The sequence below is a fragment of the Epinephelus lanceolatus genome, chromosome 8, assembly GCF_041903045.1.
Source record: "Epinephelus lanceolatus isolate andai-2023 chromosome 8, ASM4190304v1, whole genome shotgun sequence".
NCBI classification, from domain to species: Eukaryota; Metazoa; Chordata; class Actinopteri; order Perciformes; family Serranidae; genus Epinephelus; species Epinephelus lanceolatus.
The window spans coordinates 27132692-27148202 of record NC_135741.1 but is presented as its reverse complement, the minus strand read 5'-3'; the positions used below and the strand labels follow the sequence as shown (position 1 = coordinate 27148202).

The following is a 15511-nucleotide window of genomic DNA, read 5'->3' as shown; positions in this document are numbered from 1 at the left end:
TGTCGTCTCTCAATGTAGATTGGTGTAAGCATTTTCCTTACTGGTCTCCCTCTATAGTTTATTATTAAGCATTTCTATGCCTTTAATTTGGTGCTTTTTTCCCCCGCAGATTTTATACGGAAATTCCGATTTCAGTCCTTTGCGTAAAGAATGCTGAAAAGTGTTTGCTGGCTGTTGTATCGGTGCGGTTTTTATGTTCTGCCTGTTGATGGTGCTGAAGTGCCAGTTTGTAATGAACTATGGGACTAGACACCCACTTTGCCTCTTATCTATTGAAATCTTTATGTAATAACTTTTTGGTTTGTAAAGTATGTGGTAGTTTTTGTGCTATTTCTCTGTTTGCAGAGAATTGTCAACACACCAATTGAAGACAACCAAGAATTTAAATGGCTACTTTGTTTCCCCCAAAACCGAATTTAAATTAAAAAGTCTTGAAAATGTCCTTAAGAAATGGCTTTGCAAAACCCAGTCAAAGAGTGAAGAAATCAGATATAAAATACGATAATATTCGTTGTCCTGCTAGCGGACAAAGTGCCTGGAACAAGGTGAAGGATGGTTTTGTTTTGTTTTTTAATATCTCTATAGTGTGTTGGTAATGGAAAAAATCTTTATCTGAGTATGAAATTTTTTAACCATAAAAAAAAAAGTCTGTTCATAACACCTGCACATATTTTCTGTTTAAGGCCTTTAATTAAAGTAGATGTAAAACCATTTTTAAATGTAGTCAAACAAACAAAAAAACCTTTATCAAACATAGTTATGACCTGACTCCTATATCTGAGCTCTGTACGACACATTGACCAAGTCCTGACTGGATTTACTCGAAGTTCAAAGAATAAAGATGGTAAGAAAAAATATGGTACATATCTAATAAAATAATAAGATCCTTGTAATGGTACTAAAATTTCATGTAAGGCCGTGAGGGTAATTAATTTCCTGCATCAAGATAAGTTATACCGGCAGTCTTGGGCCACAGTTATCCCTTTTTACCTGTAGTTAAATTGAACCTTGTGTTAATATGTGAACACTGTGTGAAGTGATGTGATTTCTTCCACTGCTAGCAGGTAGAGAAGGTCTCCCAGAAGAAGCTCGTACAGGGTGGTTCATCCCAGGAGATGATGTGGTTTCTGAGGTTCCCCTCTGCCAGCTTCTCACTGAGGTACGATTCTGGTTGCAACAGCTGTAACTCAGTCATTTACCTGAAAGCATCTGCTGTAACATACTCTGCTCCTTATGCATAAGTAAGGATGATGTTGATTCATAAAGGAAGAAGACTTCCCTACAGCTAAAATAGTAAATATTATAGGAAATAACTAAAGCTGAACTCAACTCAACTGATTGCGTGTCAGTCCTAGGTTGTCACAGGTTGGTAGAGCATAAATAATATCTCTGAGAGTATATACTATGAAGACCAGAGGGATTAGACTCTCCCTGTCACTGTGTTTTTTAACTACTGCTGCAGCCTGATTTATAGGCCCTCACTCATGAGTGTGATTCAGTAGACATCAGAGGTATAGTCATCCAAATATAGCAACTCTCCATGTACACATAAATATATATATATATTATTTGTATGCCACAGTTCATATAACAAGTGCAGCTTGATGTGCTTAACATGATAAAATGAGAAAATACAAATAAAAAGACAGTATAAGAAAGAGTAAAAAAAGATTTATTTACAATTTAGTCATGACCACATTTATCCTCATTTGGTGAGCGCAGTCTGGATAAAATAACCTGTTTAAAATTGTATGGTTGTTCCAATATGTCAGCATGTCTGACACTGTTACATCACCTTTTCTTTAAACAACACTCAGTAACTGTTTGGGAGCTGAGCTCAGTCTGGGGGTCTCCCTTACTGCATTTTGTGCTTCATTATTCTCCACACATTTTCAAAAAGAGACAGGTCTGAACTGCAGGCAGGCCAGTCTAGTACCTGCACTCTAATACTGGTAGGCCACGCTGCTGAAACACATGCAGAATGTGGCTTGGCATTGTCTTACTGGAATAAGCAGGGACGTCCCCGAAAAAGACAGTCTGGAAGGCAGCATATGTTGCTCCAAAGCCTTTAGGTACCTCTCAGCATTCATGGTCCATTCACAGATGTGCAAGTAACCCATGATGCCATGAGCACTAACACACCCCTATACCATCACAGATACTGGCTTTGAGCTTTGTGGTGGTAACAAGTATTCAACTTTTTTTTTTTTTTTTTTTACATTAAACATATTTCCAATGCAGCTATTGACATGAAATTTACGCCAGACATCAAGTTTAACTCAATAAAACTATACAGATAAAGAAATCACAATATTTCAATCCATCAAAAATGTATGTGCAGTAAGGTAGAATAACACAGGAAAAAAGTATTAAACATGCCAGGAAGAAAATTAAGGTGTTGGAATGGCCCAATAAATCACCAAAGTTAAATCTGATAGAAAATCTTTTAGATTAAAGACTGTCTGTGTGGAGGAATGGACCAAAATCCCATCTGAACACAGAGAAATCGATTTCCTCATACAGGCAGCATCTTGAAACCTGGCATTGCAAACAAAAGCTTCTCCACCAGTTATTACTGTAAAACTTCAATTAAAAGCCTAGTCCCAATTAAACGCGTAGTCCCTTCTACTAGTTTGGTGTAGCTACACATTTGAACAAATAAAGGCCTGTCTCAATAATGCACCCATTCTATTTGCCAAGCATTTTTCATTCTTTGGATGTATAAACCTGGTCTGCTGACTACCCACTTGAGCTAGTCAGCTATTTAGATCGCACATACAAATATAAATGTTTAAACTTTTGTCAGTATGGAGATGCTACAAATCGTTATCTCGGTTAATTTCATTTTACTGAAACCATGATCACCAGTGAAGACTAATTACCTCAGATATATCAGTATGATGAAAAAACAAGCGGTGACTCCCTTCCTCTGAAGCCGTCATTAAGTCAGAGTATGTGTCCATTCCTTGATTAAGCTCATTATATTTCTTTGGTACGTAAGGGTCCACCGATCCAAAGAATCAAAAGTGTTTCAAAAATCAATCCAAGTTATGCATATTGTTTTAACAGGATAAAGTGGTGTTGTGTTGTAATGCCGGGTGCCATTATCCTAGGGTGCTGTGAAGCAAGTGTCATGACATAAAACATAATTGATATGTTATCCAAAGCCTAGTTTTTATACAAGTAATATTCATACTGGCTCAAATTAACAATTTGGTCGTTTCCCATCTTTACTGAGCAACAGTTTTATGTGAAAGGAATTAAAGGTGTAGAGTGTAGAGTTTTATTGAGTTAATATCAATGTCTGGTGTAAATTTTATTCACATAAAATTTGTATACATAAATGTATGTGCATGTATGTATGTGTGTGTGTGTGTGTGTGTGTGTATATATATATATACACATATATTACACACTTATACTGTATATATGTACATATATATATGTAACAACTGACTGACTGACTGACCAGTTGTCAGGAGCTTAAACATTATGCAACAAGCAATATTTTAAGTGGCTACATTATTGACATTCACTACCTGGTTATTTGGCTGAATGCATCCCGGACATAGGGAACGTTTGATCTTGATGAAATCCATTAGTGTGTGTTGCCCAGTCTTCCTCCTCCTGCTTCATTATGCATCATCAGACAGTCTGGTGTCGCCTTGCTGCCGGCTTTGTGTGCAGATGACTCAGCGGCCTCATCCTCCACCTGCACTGCCTTCGCTGAGCTCTAATGGCCTCTTGTGCTCCAGTGCAACCTCCGTTTGGCATCAGGCCCCATTAAGAAACAAGGCCTCTAATTGTAGAGAATGTTCTGTCCCTTGGTTTAATTAAGCATTAGAGAAGAGGGACAGGAACACAGACGTTTAGTTTTCATTAACCAATGGGAGGAATCCAAATTACAGAGTAGCAATAATGTGGTAGAGGGCCTCCCACTGCTTGTTTCTGGTACTTGAAGTGTGTGTATGTAGTTAAGCGCATGAATGACAGTGTTTATATTGTTTGTTCTGCTGTGTTTCCTTCAGGATCAAAGCTTTGACATGAGCAGTCAAACCCAGAGGTCTTTGAAGCGTCCCAGGACGGCTGAATAGAGGATAGAAGCCATGGCAGCACAGGTGCACTGAGGTGAGGCTTTGTTAACTGTTTAACAGCAGGTGTAATAGCAGCTGTGACACACTCCTGTCAGCTACAACATCCCTCACGGCTGTGGGGGGTGAAAACAGCGCTGTTGGCACATTTGTTTCAGCAGCTGACGGTACAGTCGAGAATCCCCTGATGAGGCTTCAGAGAGCACAGCAGGGAATAGAGTTTCAGCAGGAGTAACTAAAAGTTTGTATTTTGTTCTGTTCAGAAAGTGGTTCCCAACTTTTTTTGGCTGGTAACCCCTTAAAATGATTTTTATTTTTCATTTTCTGTGAATATTTTGCCTCTATTAGACAAATGTAGAAACATATCAGGGAATAAGGGGACAGAAAGACGGGGAATAACTTGCAACAAACTTGCAACAAAAGTCCCCAACCGTATGTAAAGCAGGGATGTTGAGGTTAACCCTTAGGCCTCCAGATCAACCTCCCATCACAGGTTGAATGTGTCAGTGACTTGTGTGCATTTTAACCAAGCTGAATTCTTCTCTAAACTTCTTCAAATTGAAAAAAAGCTGTGCAATGTTTTTCTTTTTTCCTGTTCTATGAGTTGTCTTGTGACCCCTTCAAGGGGTCCTGAGTCCTGACCCACAGGTTGTAAACCGCTGATCTAGACTCAGAAACTGGGCAATGTAATGCAGTATACAGTTCATTTGGACCATTTTTGTTCACTAGAGCTGCTGTGCATTGTACACTGGGGCAGTTTTAGACCAGAGAGAGGACACAGCAACTGACAGATGTTAGTGCTGTAGTGAGTGGTTTTTGTATCTTACAATATAATGCAATCCAATACTGTAGCCTAGAAATGTACCATCTAGTTGAATTAGTATGTCTCTGGCACCATGTTAAATTCACCAAAGTAGTGTTAAAGATGAACTACGCCCATTTTCAAAATTCATACGTTATTGCTATGGTCTAAGATGGTCCAAAAATATAAGTAAACATGACAGTTTGCTCCCAAATCCAAAAGCTAGAGTGCTAAAACTCAAATGTTTGATGATATCAGGTATAAAATCTGGAGCTGCTCCACAGACGATGAATGGTGAAAAATGTTCTAGATGACACTGAGAGCACCCAGGGGAATGTTCTGAGTATCTGGGTACATTTTCTGTTTCAGATCTGAGAACGCTACAACAGAATAAAGCTCATTTGAATATTAAAAATGATAACAAACATTCTGTTGGTCCTCAAAAGCAGGCTCCCATTCATTTTCTATACATCACTAATTGACTTACTTTTCGAGGCCATGGAAATAACATGTAAGAATTCTTAAATTAGGTGGTGTTTCCCTTTAATTGCGCAGATATCATATTGCACTCTGCATTCATGAATGTGTCCTCATGTTATATTACTTTATCTTGGCTTTGCATAACCATAACTGTGAACAGTTTGCCATTGCATTAGAGCCAGTTTTCTGTTACACTCTTACTTACTTACTGTCAGTGTGTGTAAATAAACATGTGTCAGGATCTTAGCACCACCTGCTGGATGATTACTGAAAGGACAACACATGAAAAGGTCCAGGATATACTTCATTAATAGTGACCCATTCCCACCAAGGCCACTGTTTACAGCCCTGTTCAGTTAGATGGATATAACAAAAAAGAGTTTTAATTATATTTAGTGTTAAGTTTTGTCCTGGGCCAAAGAGGAGGTCTGTTTATAAAGACAGGCTTTCCTAATTGTGTAAAACAATTTTAAGCATTCTCACAATTTTGTGATAAGCCACTGTCATCTTGAATGACACAACTCTGGCACAAGTATCCCATGATTGTCTGTCACCAAATTTGGGTCTAAATATAGATTCATTGTATTATTATTATACTGTATGTATATTATTTTTAATTTTTTCTGTTACTAAAATAACCAATTTATAGGATTGTGCGGCTGCAGTGGAAGTTTGCCCTTTAAAGGGTGTATGATATATCAATATTCCCTGTATATAGCCACTTCAGACATGTACTGATACAGCCTGAATAGCCCAGTGGCTCAACATGTCTGTCACCAGACAGGCCTTTTTAAACTGAATATCCTGTTTATATATCAGGCACCTTATGTCACTTGTTGCCTAATTTAGCGTTACACACAAACACATCTCAATCCTGTTTACAGCACCCAGAGAGTAAGGACCACACAAGCTAATTATAAAGGGATTGACATCTTTATTTAGCCTAATACAGCACAGTGCAACAGTTCAGCTTAATCCAGTGTTAACACCGTGAACCTTGGGCCCAACATGACTGGTGAACATTAGCCTGATAGCTGTGGTATCCGGATGGAGTCAACACCTTGTTGCTCCCCCTCTTGTGACTGTTATAAAAATTGCTACATTGCAACACACAGGGTGCAGAGTTTACAACACACACATAGTTTTTTTTACACAAAAGTGTAATTAAGGTTGATGTTGGGGCGGTTGGCTCTTAGATATTCAGGCATGGTTATAGAGATGGAATGTGTAACATTTGTTGTTCTTTCACAGATAACTTTCCCTCGTCCCGCGAAGATGATCTTTAAGCATTGTAGGACGAAGAGGAGACGTTTCCACCGTGGCCGGTCCAGTTGGTGTGGATGAAATGACCCGGGTTTGACAGCAGCTCATATGTGTGGGCTCCAAAGTAATCTCTCTGGGCCTGAAACATCACAAAACACCAAGTTTAACATCCGCACAGAAACATTAATGACCTATTCAACGACTGTTTAATCTGTCGACCTTCAAACTGCTTGTTTCATTCAACCAACAGAAATTTAACACTTTATAATAACCATCATTGATAATGCTATAATTTAACAGTTTGTTGCACTAATTATAAACATTTTATACACTATGAAGTATTTCTTACTGATTACCACATAATTTGAAACCTTTAAGAAAGTGTTTGTAAAACATCAATAAACATTACATAGATAGATGAATAACTAATAACCCAATTTCACCCTGACTGTATATATTCTGTTTGTGTAAATAATTTGTTGTTAAAGTATATAAGTTGTTTGGGGCGTCGGTGGCTTGGTGGTGGGGCAGGCGCCCCATGTACAAGGCTGTTGCCGCAGCAGCCCGGGTTCGAATCCAGCCTGTGGCCCTTTGCTACATGTTACTCCCTCTCTCTCTCCCCCTTTCACACTTGTCTGTCCTATCAATTAAAGGCTTAAAAATGCCCAAAAAATATCTTTAAAAAAAAAAAAAAAGGTATATAAGTTGTTAAAGTAACATAAATTAATATTAGCAATTATTAGTAAGCATTTATTATGATTGTCTGCCCATCCTGGAATTTAGTTTAATTAACTATCAATGTATCATTTATTATTGACAGTTATTATAAAGTGTTAGCCAGATATTAATTCTACAATGATCTCAACAAACAAATCTCACATCTAAACCAGCAATATTTGTCATTTTTGTGCAGTAAACTACTAAAATTGACAAACTGTTTGAGCTTTATATTTATATGCTCGTGCAAAAGACTCAAAAAAAAAAAAGAAGTCCAAACACAGATGAGTAAAGTGGTTATAAACACCAGTCAGGGTTTTAAAGCCCCCAGATCCCAAGACAAACACATACAACAGCTACACGTGATCTTTTTAATCCGATATGCCTCCACACTTGACCATATGCTCAGTGGGCTCGGCTCTGCAGCATCAACTGTTGTCTTACCTGGAGGAGGTTGGCCGGCAGCATACCGTGTCTGTAACCATCATAGAAGGACAAAGCTGTGGTGAAACAGGGCATCGGGATGCCATGCTGGACTCCAGTGCTGACTGCTCTGCGCCATGACTCCTAAACAGAGAGATTAAATAGGTCAACAACAGTTTGATTACATGGAGGTAATGCAATCTGGTGATAATACAGCAGTGTTCATGTGAAGCCAAGAGCAAAAGGTCTTCATGAGGCCAGTCAGTTCCAAGTAATCGAGATCCGATTTGAGCCAGGTCTAAATTATATTCAGTCCAATCAGTCTGTTGCCGCAGGCTCGCTATGAGCGAGGTCTTTTTTGAAGAGAAGATAAAAGTGTGATGCAGAGAAAAATAAAATGCTGCTTTTTGCACTGCTGCTTGTTTTTATTTATTTATTTAATCTTTATTTAACCAGGCAAGTCATTAAGAACAAATTCTTATTTACAATGGCGGCCTGGCAAAAGGCAAGAGCCTCTGTTAAAAAGGAATATTTCACCTTGCAAATGACCATTTGGATATCAGTCATTCACCCTGCGTTACCTTGAATTTCAGAAGAAACGAAGAATCCAAAAACTGAGAATGTTTCAGATCTAAAAGACTCAGATCTGACTATCAGCAGACTGTTTCAGGTAGGTTACATCTCTCTTAAAAGAAAACCTCAACCAAGAACTCTTAAACAGTCTCAGCAGACAGTTTAGACGATTAATACATTTACTGGATTCTCCTTAAAGCTATACAATGCAGGCTTGTCAGTCACTGTTTGTGCACATGTTCACCAGCAAAGGTGAAAGTAAAAACCAACCCCTGATACACTCTCATTTGGTATTCTTCCTCGCTATATTTACATTTTTTTTTTCTGTACTGTGTCCCTTAGGTGCCTGCTGCTTATGGTCTGGCAGCTGGTTGCAACTTTTTTTTACATCTCGAACAGCTGCTGATTAAACCAGCAAGTGGTGCCATACACTGTTGTCTTTCTAAAAGAGGAAATAATTTGTTTTGTGTGTCTTCGCAATGTGGGTATTGCAGCTTGGCTTTTAGCCACTTCCTCCTTCCTCATACCTGACAGTCCTGCACAGCATCACTGAAGAAATTGTCCAGCAGCAAGTTCTGCAGCTCAGCGTTTCTGTCAAACGCCTCTTTGATTTTGCCCAGGAAGACACTGGGGGGAGGGGAGAGGGCAGCGTTAGCCAACAGTGGAAAGAGAGGGGGAAAAAGACTTTGCTCACAGTAAAGAGACATTTCATAAGGTAACTGTAAAATGCATTTAAAAGAAAATACTGTAACCAGGTTGAGTCATAAGGAGTGTTATATTTGATTTAGGTTTACACAACGTCTTTGCTAGATTACACAAAGCAAACCAGTGTCACAATTTCCTCATTCTTCTCGCAGCCTGATTTTACAGGAAGAGTCTTTTCTTCTTCCATATAGATTTCTGACTCCAGCATTACTCATAGGGCAGTGTAAAAAAAAAGTCAACAACTTCCTTTATTGCACAACATTAAGACTTATGAGAGACTTTTCCCTTTTTATTTAGAATTTTCCAACAATTAGAAATGTTAAACTTTCTTGAATCCTACTAAATGAATTACATCAATAAAAAACTTCTCCATTTTATTCTTCTTGTTTTCTCAAGAACTTCTCTCTTGCACTGTCTAACCACAGTTTTCACCATCAGGGTGAAAGATGCCTGTGGACACAAAGTTGCACAAGGCAGCAGTGAGGCAAACACGAGGTTAAATGTACCTTCGGATGATGCAGCCTCCTCTCCACATCAGAGCGATCGCGCCATAGTTGAGGGACCAGCCAAATTCTTTGGCTGCTTGCCGCAGCAGCATGAAGCCCTGCGCGTAGGAGATGATCTTGGAGGCGTAGAGGGCCTGGAGAGAGAAGAATGAATCAATAAATTCTGACACAGTGACACAATTTGAAATTAATACTGGTAAAAAAAAAAGTACATTTTACATTCATAAATAAAAGTTGCTGCTTGACAGTGCTTGAAAATGTTCCTGGTAGTCATTTTATAATGTAAACTGGGAGTCTTCATGACAGCAGGAGTCATTGCAGGGCTGCAGTAGTTTCAGCAAGGTGTTCCTAATTAACTGCCAACTGGAGTTTATTTTATATTGTCTTCTACCTTTCTGATGTCCTCCAGAAAGACGGTCTTGTCACCGCTGAAGCTGTTTCCCTGTGGCCCTGAAAGGCTGCGGCTGGCCTCCACTCTTTCATCCTTTAGAGAGGACAGGCATCTGGCAAAGACAGCCTCCCCTGAAACACAGACAGAGGGGGAGTGGAGGAGACACAGGAACAGACAGGGACAATAAGGTTAGCTCTCTGCACGTCATTACTGAAGCATCACAGAAAAACAGAGCTTGGTAAACGGTTATCAAGATTTTCTGAAACCTCTCACAGCAGACGATAGCATAGGTTATTCTAGCCACAGCCATGCTGCAGGAACATTATGCTAACATGATAACAGTGCCCAACAATCAGCATGACTCAGCAGTAATAACACTACTGTTCAAACAACAGGGCTCACCTCTACCACATCAGAAAAAAAGAGGTTGCCAGTTGCCACATTAAAAATACCTATTACACTGTAATGCCACTGTATCGAGATAAGCGGAAACAACTGTTGGGTCGGCATGACTTGCTAAAAAAAACAGCACAGCTAGGTGATGCAACCTACGGGCAGACAGACAGACAGACAGATATGACAATAAGAGAAAACGTGTCCAGAGTGAACTATCCTGGTGAGGAATGCTTTCCCTATTGGGGGCAGAAATCCATCCACGCATACAGTACCAGCCTGTCAGGCTGCTCCACACAGATGGGTCGGCTCTCACACAATGACGCCTTTTGTAATGCCTCTATCTCTGCATCACAAGAGGATCTACGGTGCAGAGAAGGACTGAGGAAACATCTTTTTTTATTTATCTAATCTGAGCAGTGGTTGCAGGGGTTTCGTGAGGGGCAAGTTTCTGCTACAAAACGTCTGAATGGTTGAACTTTTCAGACAAGTTTATTATGTGTGTCTGACAGGGTTACTGCTGATCCTTAATGTCTTAAAAGCCACTGAATTCATTGATCTAAAAATAAGGCCTTAATTAGTATTAAAATGTATTTTAAAAGTCTTAAAATTGCTAAGGCATAGGAAGTAGAATTTTAGAAATGTTTTTTTCCCTCACATTGCATTGTAAAATCGCAGAATAACTGGTGACACCTATCTTTAAATAATTTACGAAATGCCTCTCACATTAACAGATCAGGATAGTGGTATCAGCAACACTTATGTTTTGTTTTTGGCTGGGATGCTCAGCATCGAGGATCCACTGTCTGCTATCCAGTTGTCACTGTACCTTGGATGACATCGGGAAGTGTAAATTCAACCATAACTGGCCATTTAACCAAGGTTTCACAGCATGGCTGATACAAGTACAAGTCAATGCATGCAAAAAGTTTTCCAAGCTGGGCATGATGGGAATCAAGGCATATGCAGAGTGAGATACAAAAAAATGGCAGTTTTGGCATTTTCCAGTTCTGTTCTACCTTCCTATCAGCCAAGAGACAAAAAAGTCATGTTTTATGTTATAATGAACATTTGGGTAAAATTGTCCCTAACCCTAAGTAACTGATGCCAGTTCATGTTTTTTGTCCTTTAGTTATTGTAAAATTAGTCTCAAATTTCATCCCGAGTGCCATCAAAAGTCTAAAATCTAACTTACCTGGTCTCTTAACTATGAACAAAATGTGTCTGTTTAATAGGGCATGATTTCATAAGGTGACACCTTTTGTTCTGGATTATTTATCTCGCGCCCTGACCTCCATGGCTGCTTTAGAAACAGACGGTCATACAGTCAGAGCAAACACCAAAGCTGCGGAGGAGTATTACAAATCCCCCTTATGTCACTTGAGATGAGCAGGCCACTAGAAAAGCCCTCAATCTTCTTAGTGGCAGCCACATATCAATCACGTTCTCTAGAAGAAGCTCACTGGCCACGCTGTCTGAAAGCTAACTGGCAGAGCTAAACATTAGCCATAACAGCTCTGATTATCAGGCCTAACCGCCCTTTAATTTGTTTAAGCAGCGTGAAATCTGAACATGTGTGACGTAATGCCTTTTGTCATGTCATCATGACAAATGCAGTTTACTGAAAGCAGCCAGCACTGGAAGAGGAGACAAGGAAACCAGATACTTCCTCGTCTACAACCTCCTTTCTTCCTCTTACCGATCAGAGTCACAGGTGTGCCGTACTCCAGGGCTGAAATGGCCGTCCACTTCCCTGTGCCTTTCTGTCCAGCACTGTCGCGGATCTTGGGCAGCAGATGTGTACCGTCAGAGTCCCTGTATTTAAGGATGTTAGCCGTGATCTCAATCAGGAAGGAGTCCAACTCTGTCTTGTTCCAGCTGTCGAAAGCCTGTTTAATTAAACCACAGTGAGTCAGCCACATTGTTGTTTTTTTATTTGATAACTGGCACAACAGGAGAATTACAACATCATATAGCTCACCTGTGCCATCTCATCGTGGTCCATACCCAGAACATCCTTCATCAGGTGATAGGCCTCACAGATCAGCTGCATGTCACCATACTCTATGCCATTATGGACCATTTTCACAAAATGCCCTGCACCCTCATCTCCGACCTGCACAAGCAAGCCCGCCAGATTATTGTGAGACGACTTGACATGATTCAACCAATGAGTATAGTGAACACACACAAACTAAACATAACTCACCCAGTCGCAACACGGCTCTCCTGTTCCGACCTTGGCAGCGATGCTCTGGAAAATGTTTTTTATGTGTGGCCTTCAAAGTAAAGCAAGTGTTTCAGCTCATTAACTTACTGAAATGGATGAATGAATCAGATATTCACATAACTATCAGTAATGATTATGTTTATTTTAGCATGTCTGTGCCCACATACAACACCTTACATGCAGCTGACAGTGTGAGGAGACTCACCAGGCCTCTTCATGCCCTCCTGGCATGAGTGAGGGTCCATAACGTGCCCCTTCCTCTCCACCGCTGACTCCACTGCCAACAAACAGCAGGCCCTTCTCTTTCAGACTCTTGCACCGCCGCTGTACGACAGAAACACACACATACTATGAGAATATCCTCAAACAGAAATAAAAATGTACTGCTTAACAGTGATTGTCTAAGACTTACTGTTGTGTCTCTGTATTCAGAGTTGCCACCATCAATGATGATATCTCCGGCTTCAAGAAGAGGAACCTGAAGGACAACAAGTGCAGCACAGAGCAAAGTGATGTATCTGCAGGACTCAATTTTCCTCAAATGACTGTAACACAGTTCAGCACAAATTACCAACCAGTTTGTCAATGAAGTCGTCCACAGCCTGTCCAGCCTTGACCAGCAGGATGATCCTCCTGGGCTTCTTCAGCTTGGACACCATGTCCTCCAGGGACTCTGCTCCAATCACCTTGGAGCCCTTCGCCTCGTTCTTCAGGAAGTCGTGCACCTTGGACACAGTCCGGTTGTAGGCACAGACCTGTCGGGGAGGTTTGGTGAATATTAAGTGAAATAAAATAGGGGCAATTCAAACAGGTGTTGCTGCCAGACGTTTTGGGAGTTAAACAGAGGTTATCATCTTACCACGAAGCCATGGTCATTCATGTTCATGATGAGGTTTTGGCCCATGACAGCCAAACCAATCAGTGCAATGTCTGCTCTGTGAGAAGAAGACAAATAATCACATTTACTGGGTGTCTGGTGTCACACTGAGCATCAGCTTTGAATGAATAAACTGTCCACCATGATGTTCAAAAACATTTCTGACTTTATGTAAATGATCCCTCTTTTTATAAAGTATCTTGCACCCCTATGTTTAACCTCTTTTTACTAAAGAAAGCAGTTTGATTTCGACACTAAACGTCATGTTACTTATGTTTCTACTTAACACCAAGCAGGTTAGCTAACAAGCTAACAGCTCCGAGTGCACTAACTGATGAAGAACATTACCAACACCAAGTTACGCGACTCTAAAGTCGACAATTATTTAACCACCCGTATCAGCCGCCATCTTTACACTTTACCGACTATCTAAATAAGTAAAAACTACTGTAAGAACTTACTCAGCCATGTTGTTCAGCGCGTAAAGTAGCCGTGAAGTAACAGTGTTCAAATGACAGTCGGGCTCACACACCAGTCCAGCTCACTCGGATTTACTTCCTCCTTCTCCTCTCAACGTGACGACGGTAAGGAGACGCGCACGTACGCCCATGTAAAGTAACAGCCGATCAGATGACGGCTACTAAACTGAAGTGACGTTATTTGGGGATTCTTATTGGTTCAGAATCCTGAGCAGAGATATCTGTTCTCCTATTGGCTCCAGTGGCCGTCATTTATATTACGTATGTGCACACCCCTAAATGCTGAAAGGGAGCGATTATTTCAGGACACAGACGCGTCTTATATACTCAATAAATTAATAAACAGTGGGGGAAAGAACATTTACTGAAGTATTGTACTTAAGTACAGTTTGAGATGATGGTTGGAGGATAATTTCACATAAAGCAACCATAAGAAACATATATAATACCATGCATTGTCCAAAAAAATTAATGTAAATTCTCTGTTTTTACTTTTCCTTCCTACTATGACATTTTTATGATTTTTTTGATGACATACTATACTATGACATTTTTATGATTTTTTTGAGGTGACATACTATACTATGACATTTTTATGATTTTTTTGAGGTGACATGCTATACTATGACATTTTTATGATTTTTTTGGTGACATGCTATACTATGACATTTTTATGATTTTTTTTGGTGACATACTATACTATGACATTTTTATGATTTTTTTGGTGACATGCTATACTATGACATTTTTATGATTTTTTTGGTGACATACTATACTATGACATTTTTATGATTTTTTTGAGGTGACATACTATACTATGACATTTTTATGAATTTTGAGGTGACATACTATACTATGACATTTTTATGATTTTTTTGAGGTGACATACTATACTATGACATTTTTATGATTTTTTTGAGGTGACATACTATACTATGACATATTTATGAATTTTGAGGTGACATACTATACTATGACATTTTTATGAATTTTTTGAGGTGACATACTATACTATGACATTTTTATGATTTTTTTGGTGACATGCTATACTATGACATTTTTATGAATTTTTTTGGTGACATACTATGCTATGACATTTTTATGATTTTTTTGAGGTGACATACTATACTATGACATTTTTATGATTTTTTTGAGGTGACATACTATACTATGACATTTTTATGAATTTTGAGGTGACATACTATACTATGACATTTTTATGATTTTTTTGAGGTGACATACTATGCTATGACATTTTTATGATTTTTTTGAGGTGACATGCTATACTATGACATTTTTATGATTTTTTTGGTGACATGCTATACTATGACATTTTTATGATTTTTTTGAGGTGACATACTATACTATGACATTTTTATGATTTTTTTGAGGTGACATGCTATACTATGGCATTTTTATGAATTTTGAGGTGACATACTATACTATGACATTTTTATGATTTTTTTGAGGTGACATACTATACTATGACACTTTTATGATTTTTGAGGTAACATACTATACTATGACATTTTTATGATTTTTTTGAGGTGACATACCATACTATGACATTTTTATGAATTT

At 39.1% G+C, this 15511-nt stretch overlaps 1 protein-coding gene across 1 annotated transcript; it reads right to left on the bottom strand.

Annotated features, from left to right (window-relative positions):
- Positions 1-6287: 6287 nt before the first annotated feature.
- pgd (phosphogluconate dehydrogenase) lies at positions 6288-14052 on the bottom strand. Its single transcript, XM_033628804.2, has 13 exons — positions 13913-14052; positions 13434-13509; positions 13150-13329; positions 12987-13052; positions 12780-12898; positions 12554-12623; positions 12326-12460; positions 12044-12233; positions 9952-10082; positions 9561-9694; positions 8877-8976; positions 7798-7920; positions 6288-6775 (listed from the first exon to the last, which is right to left on the bottom strand). Exons 1-13 carry the CDS (start codon positions 13918-13920, stop codon positions 6656-6658), a joined length of 1452 nt encoding a protein of 483 aa, XP_033484695.1. The 5' UTR covers positions 13921-14052; the 3' UTR covers positions 6288-6655.
- Between the last annotated feature and the right edge of the window lie 1459 nt (positions 14053-15511).

Excerpts from the sequence above, each read along its gene's own strand:
- pgd (XM_033628804.2), bottom strand. Across the intron at positions 9,695-9,951 it reads TTCTGGAGGACATCAGAAAG|GCCCTCTACGCCTCCAAGAT; the intron begins GTAGAAGACAAT and ends TTCTCTCTCCAG. Across the intron at positions 7,921-8,876 it reads ATGCTGTGCAGGACTGTCAG|GAGTCATGGCGCAGAGCAGT; the intron begins GTATGAGGAAGG and ends CTCTCTGTTTAG.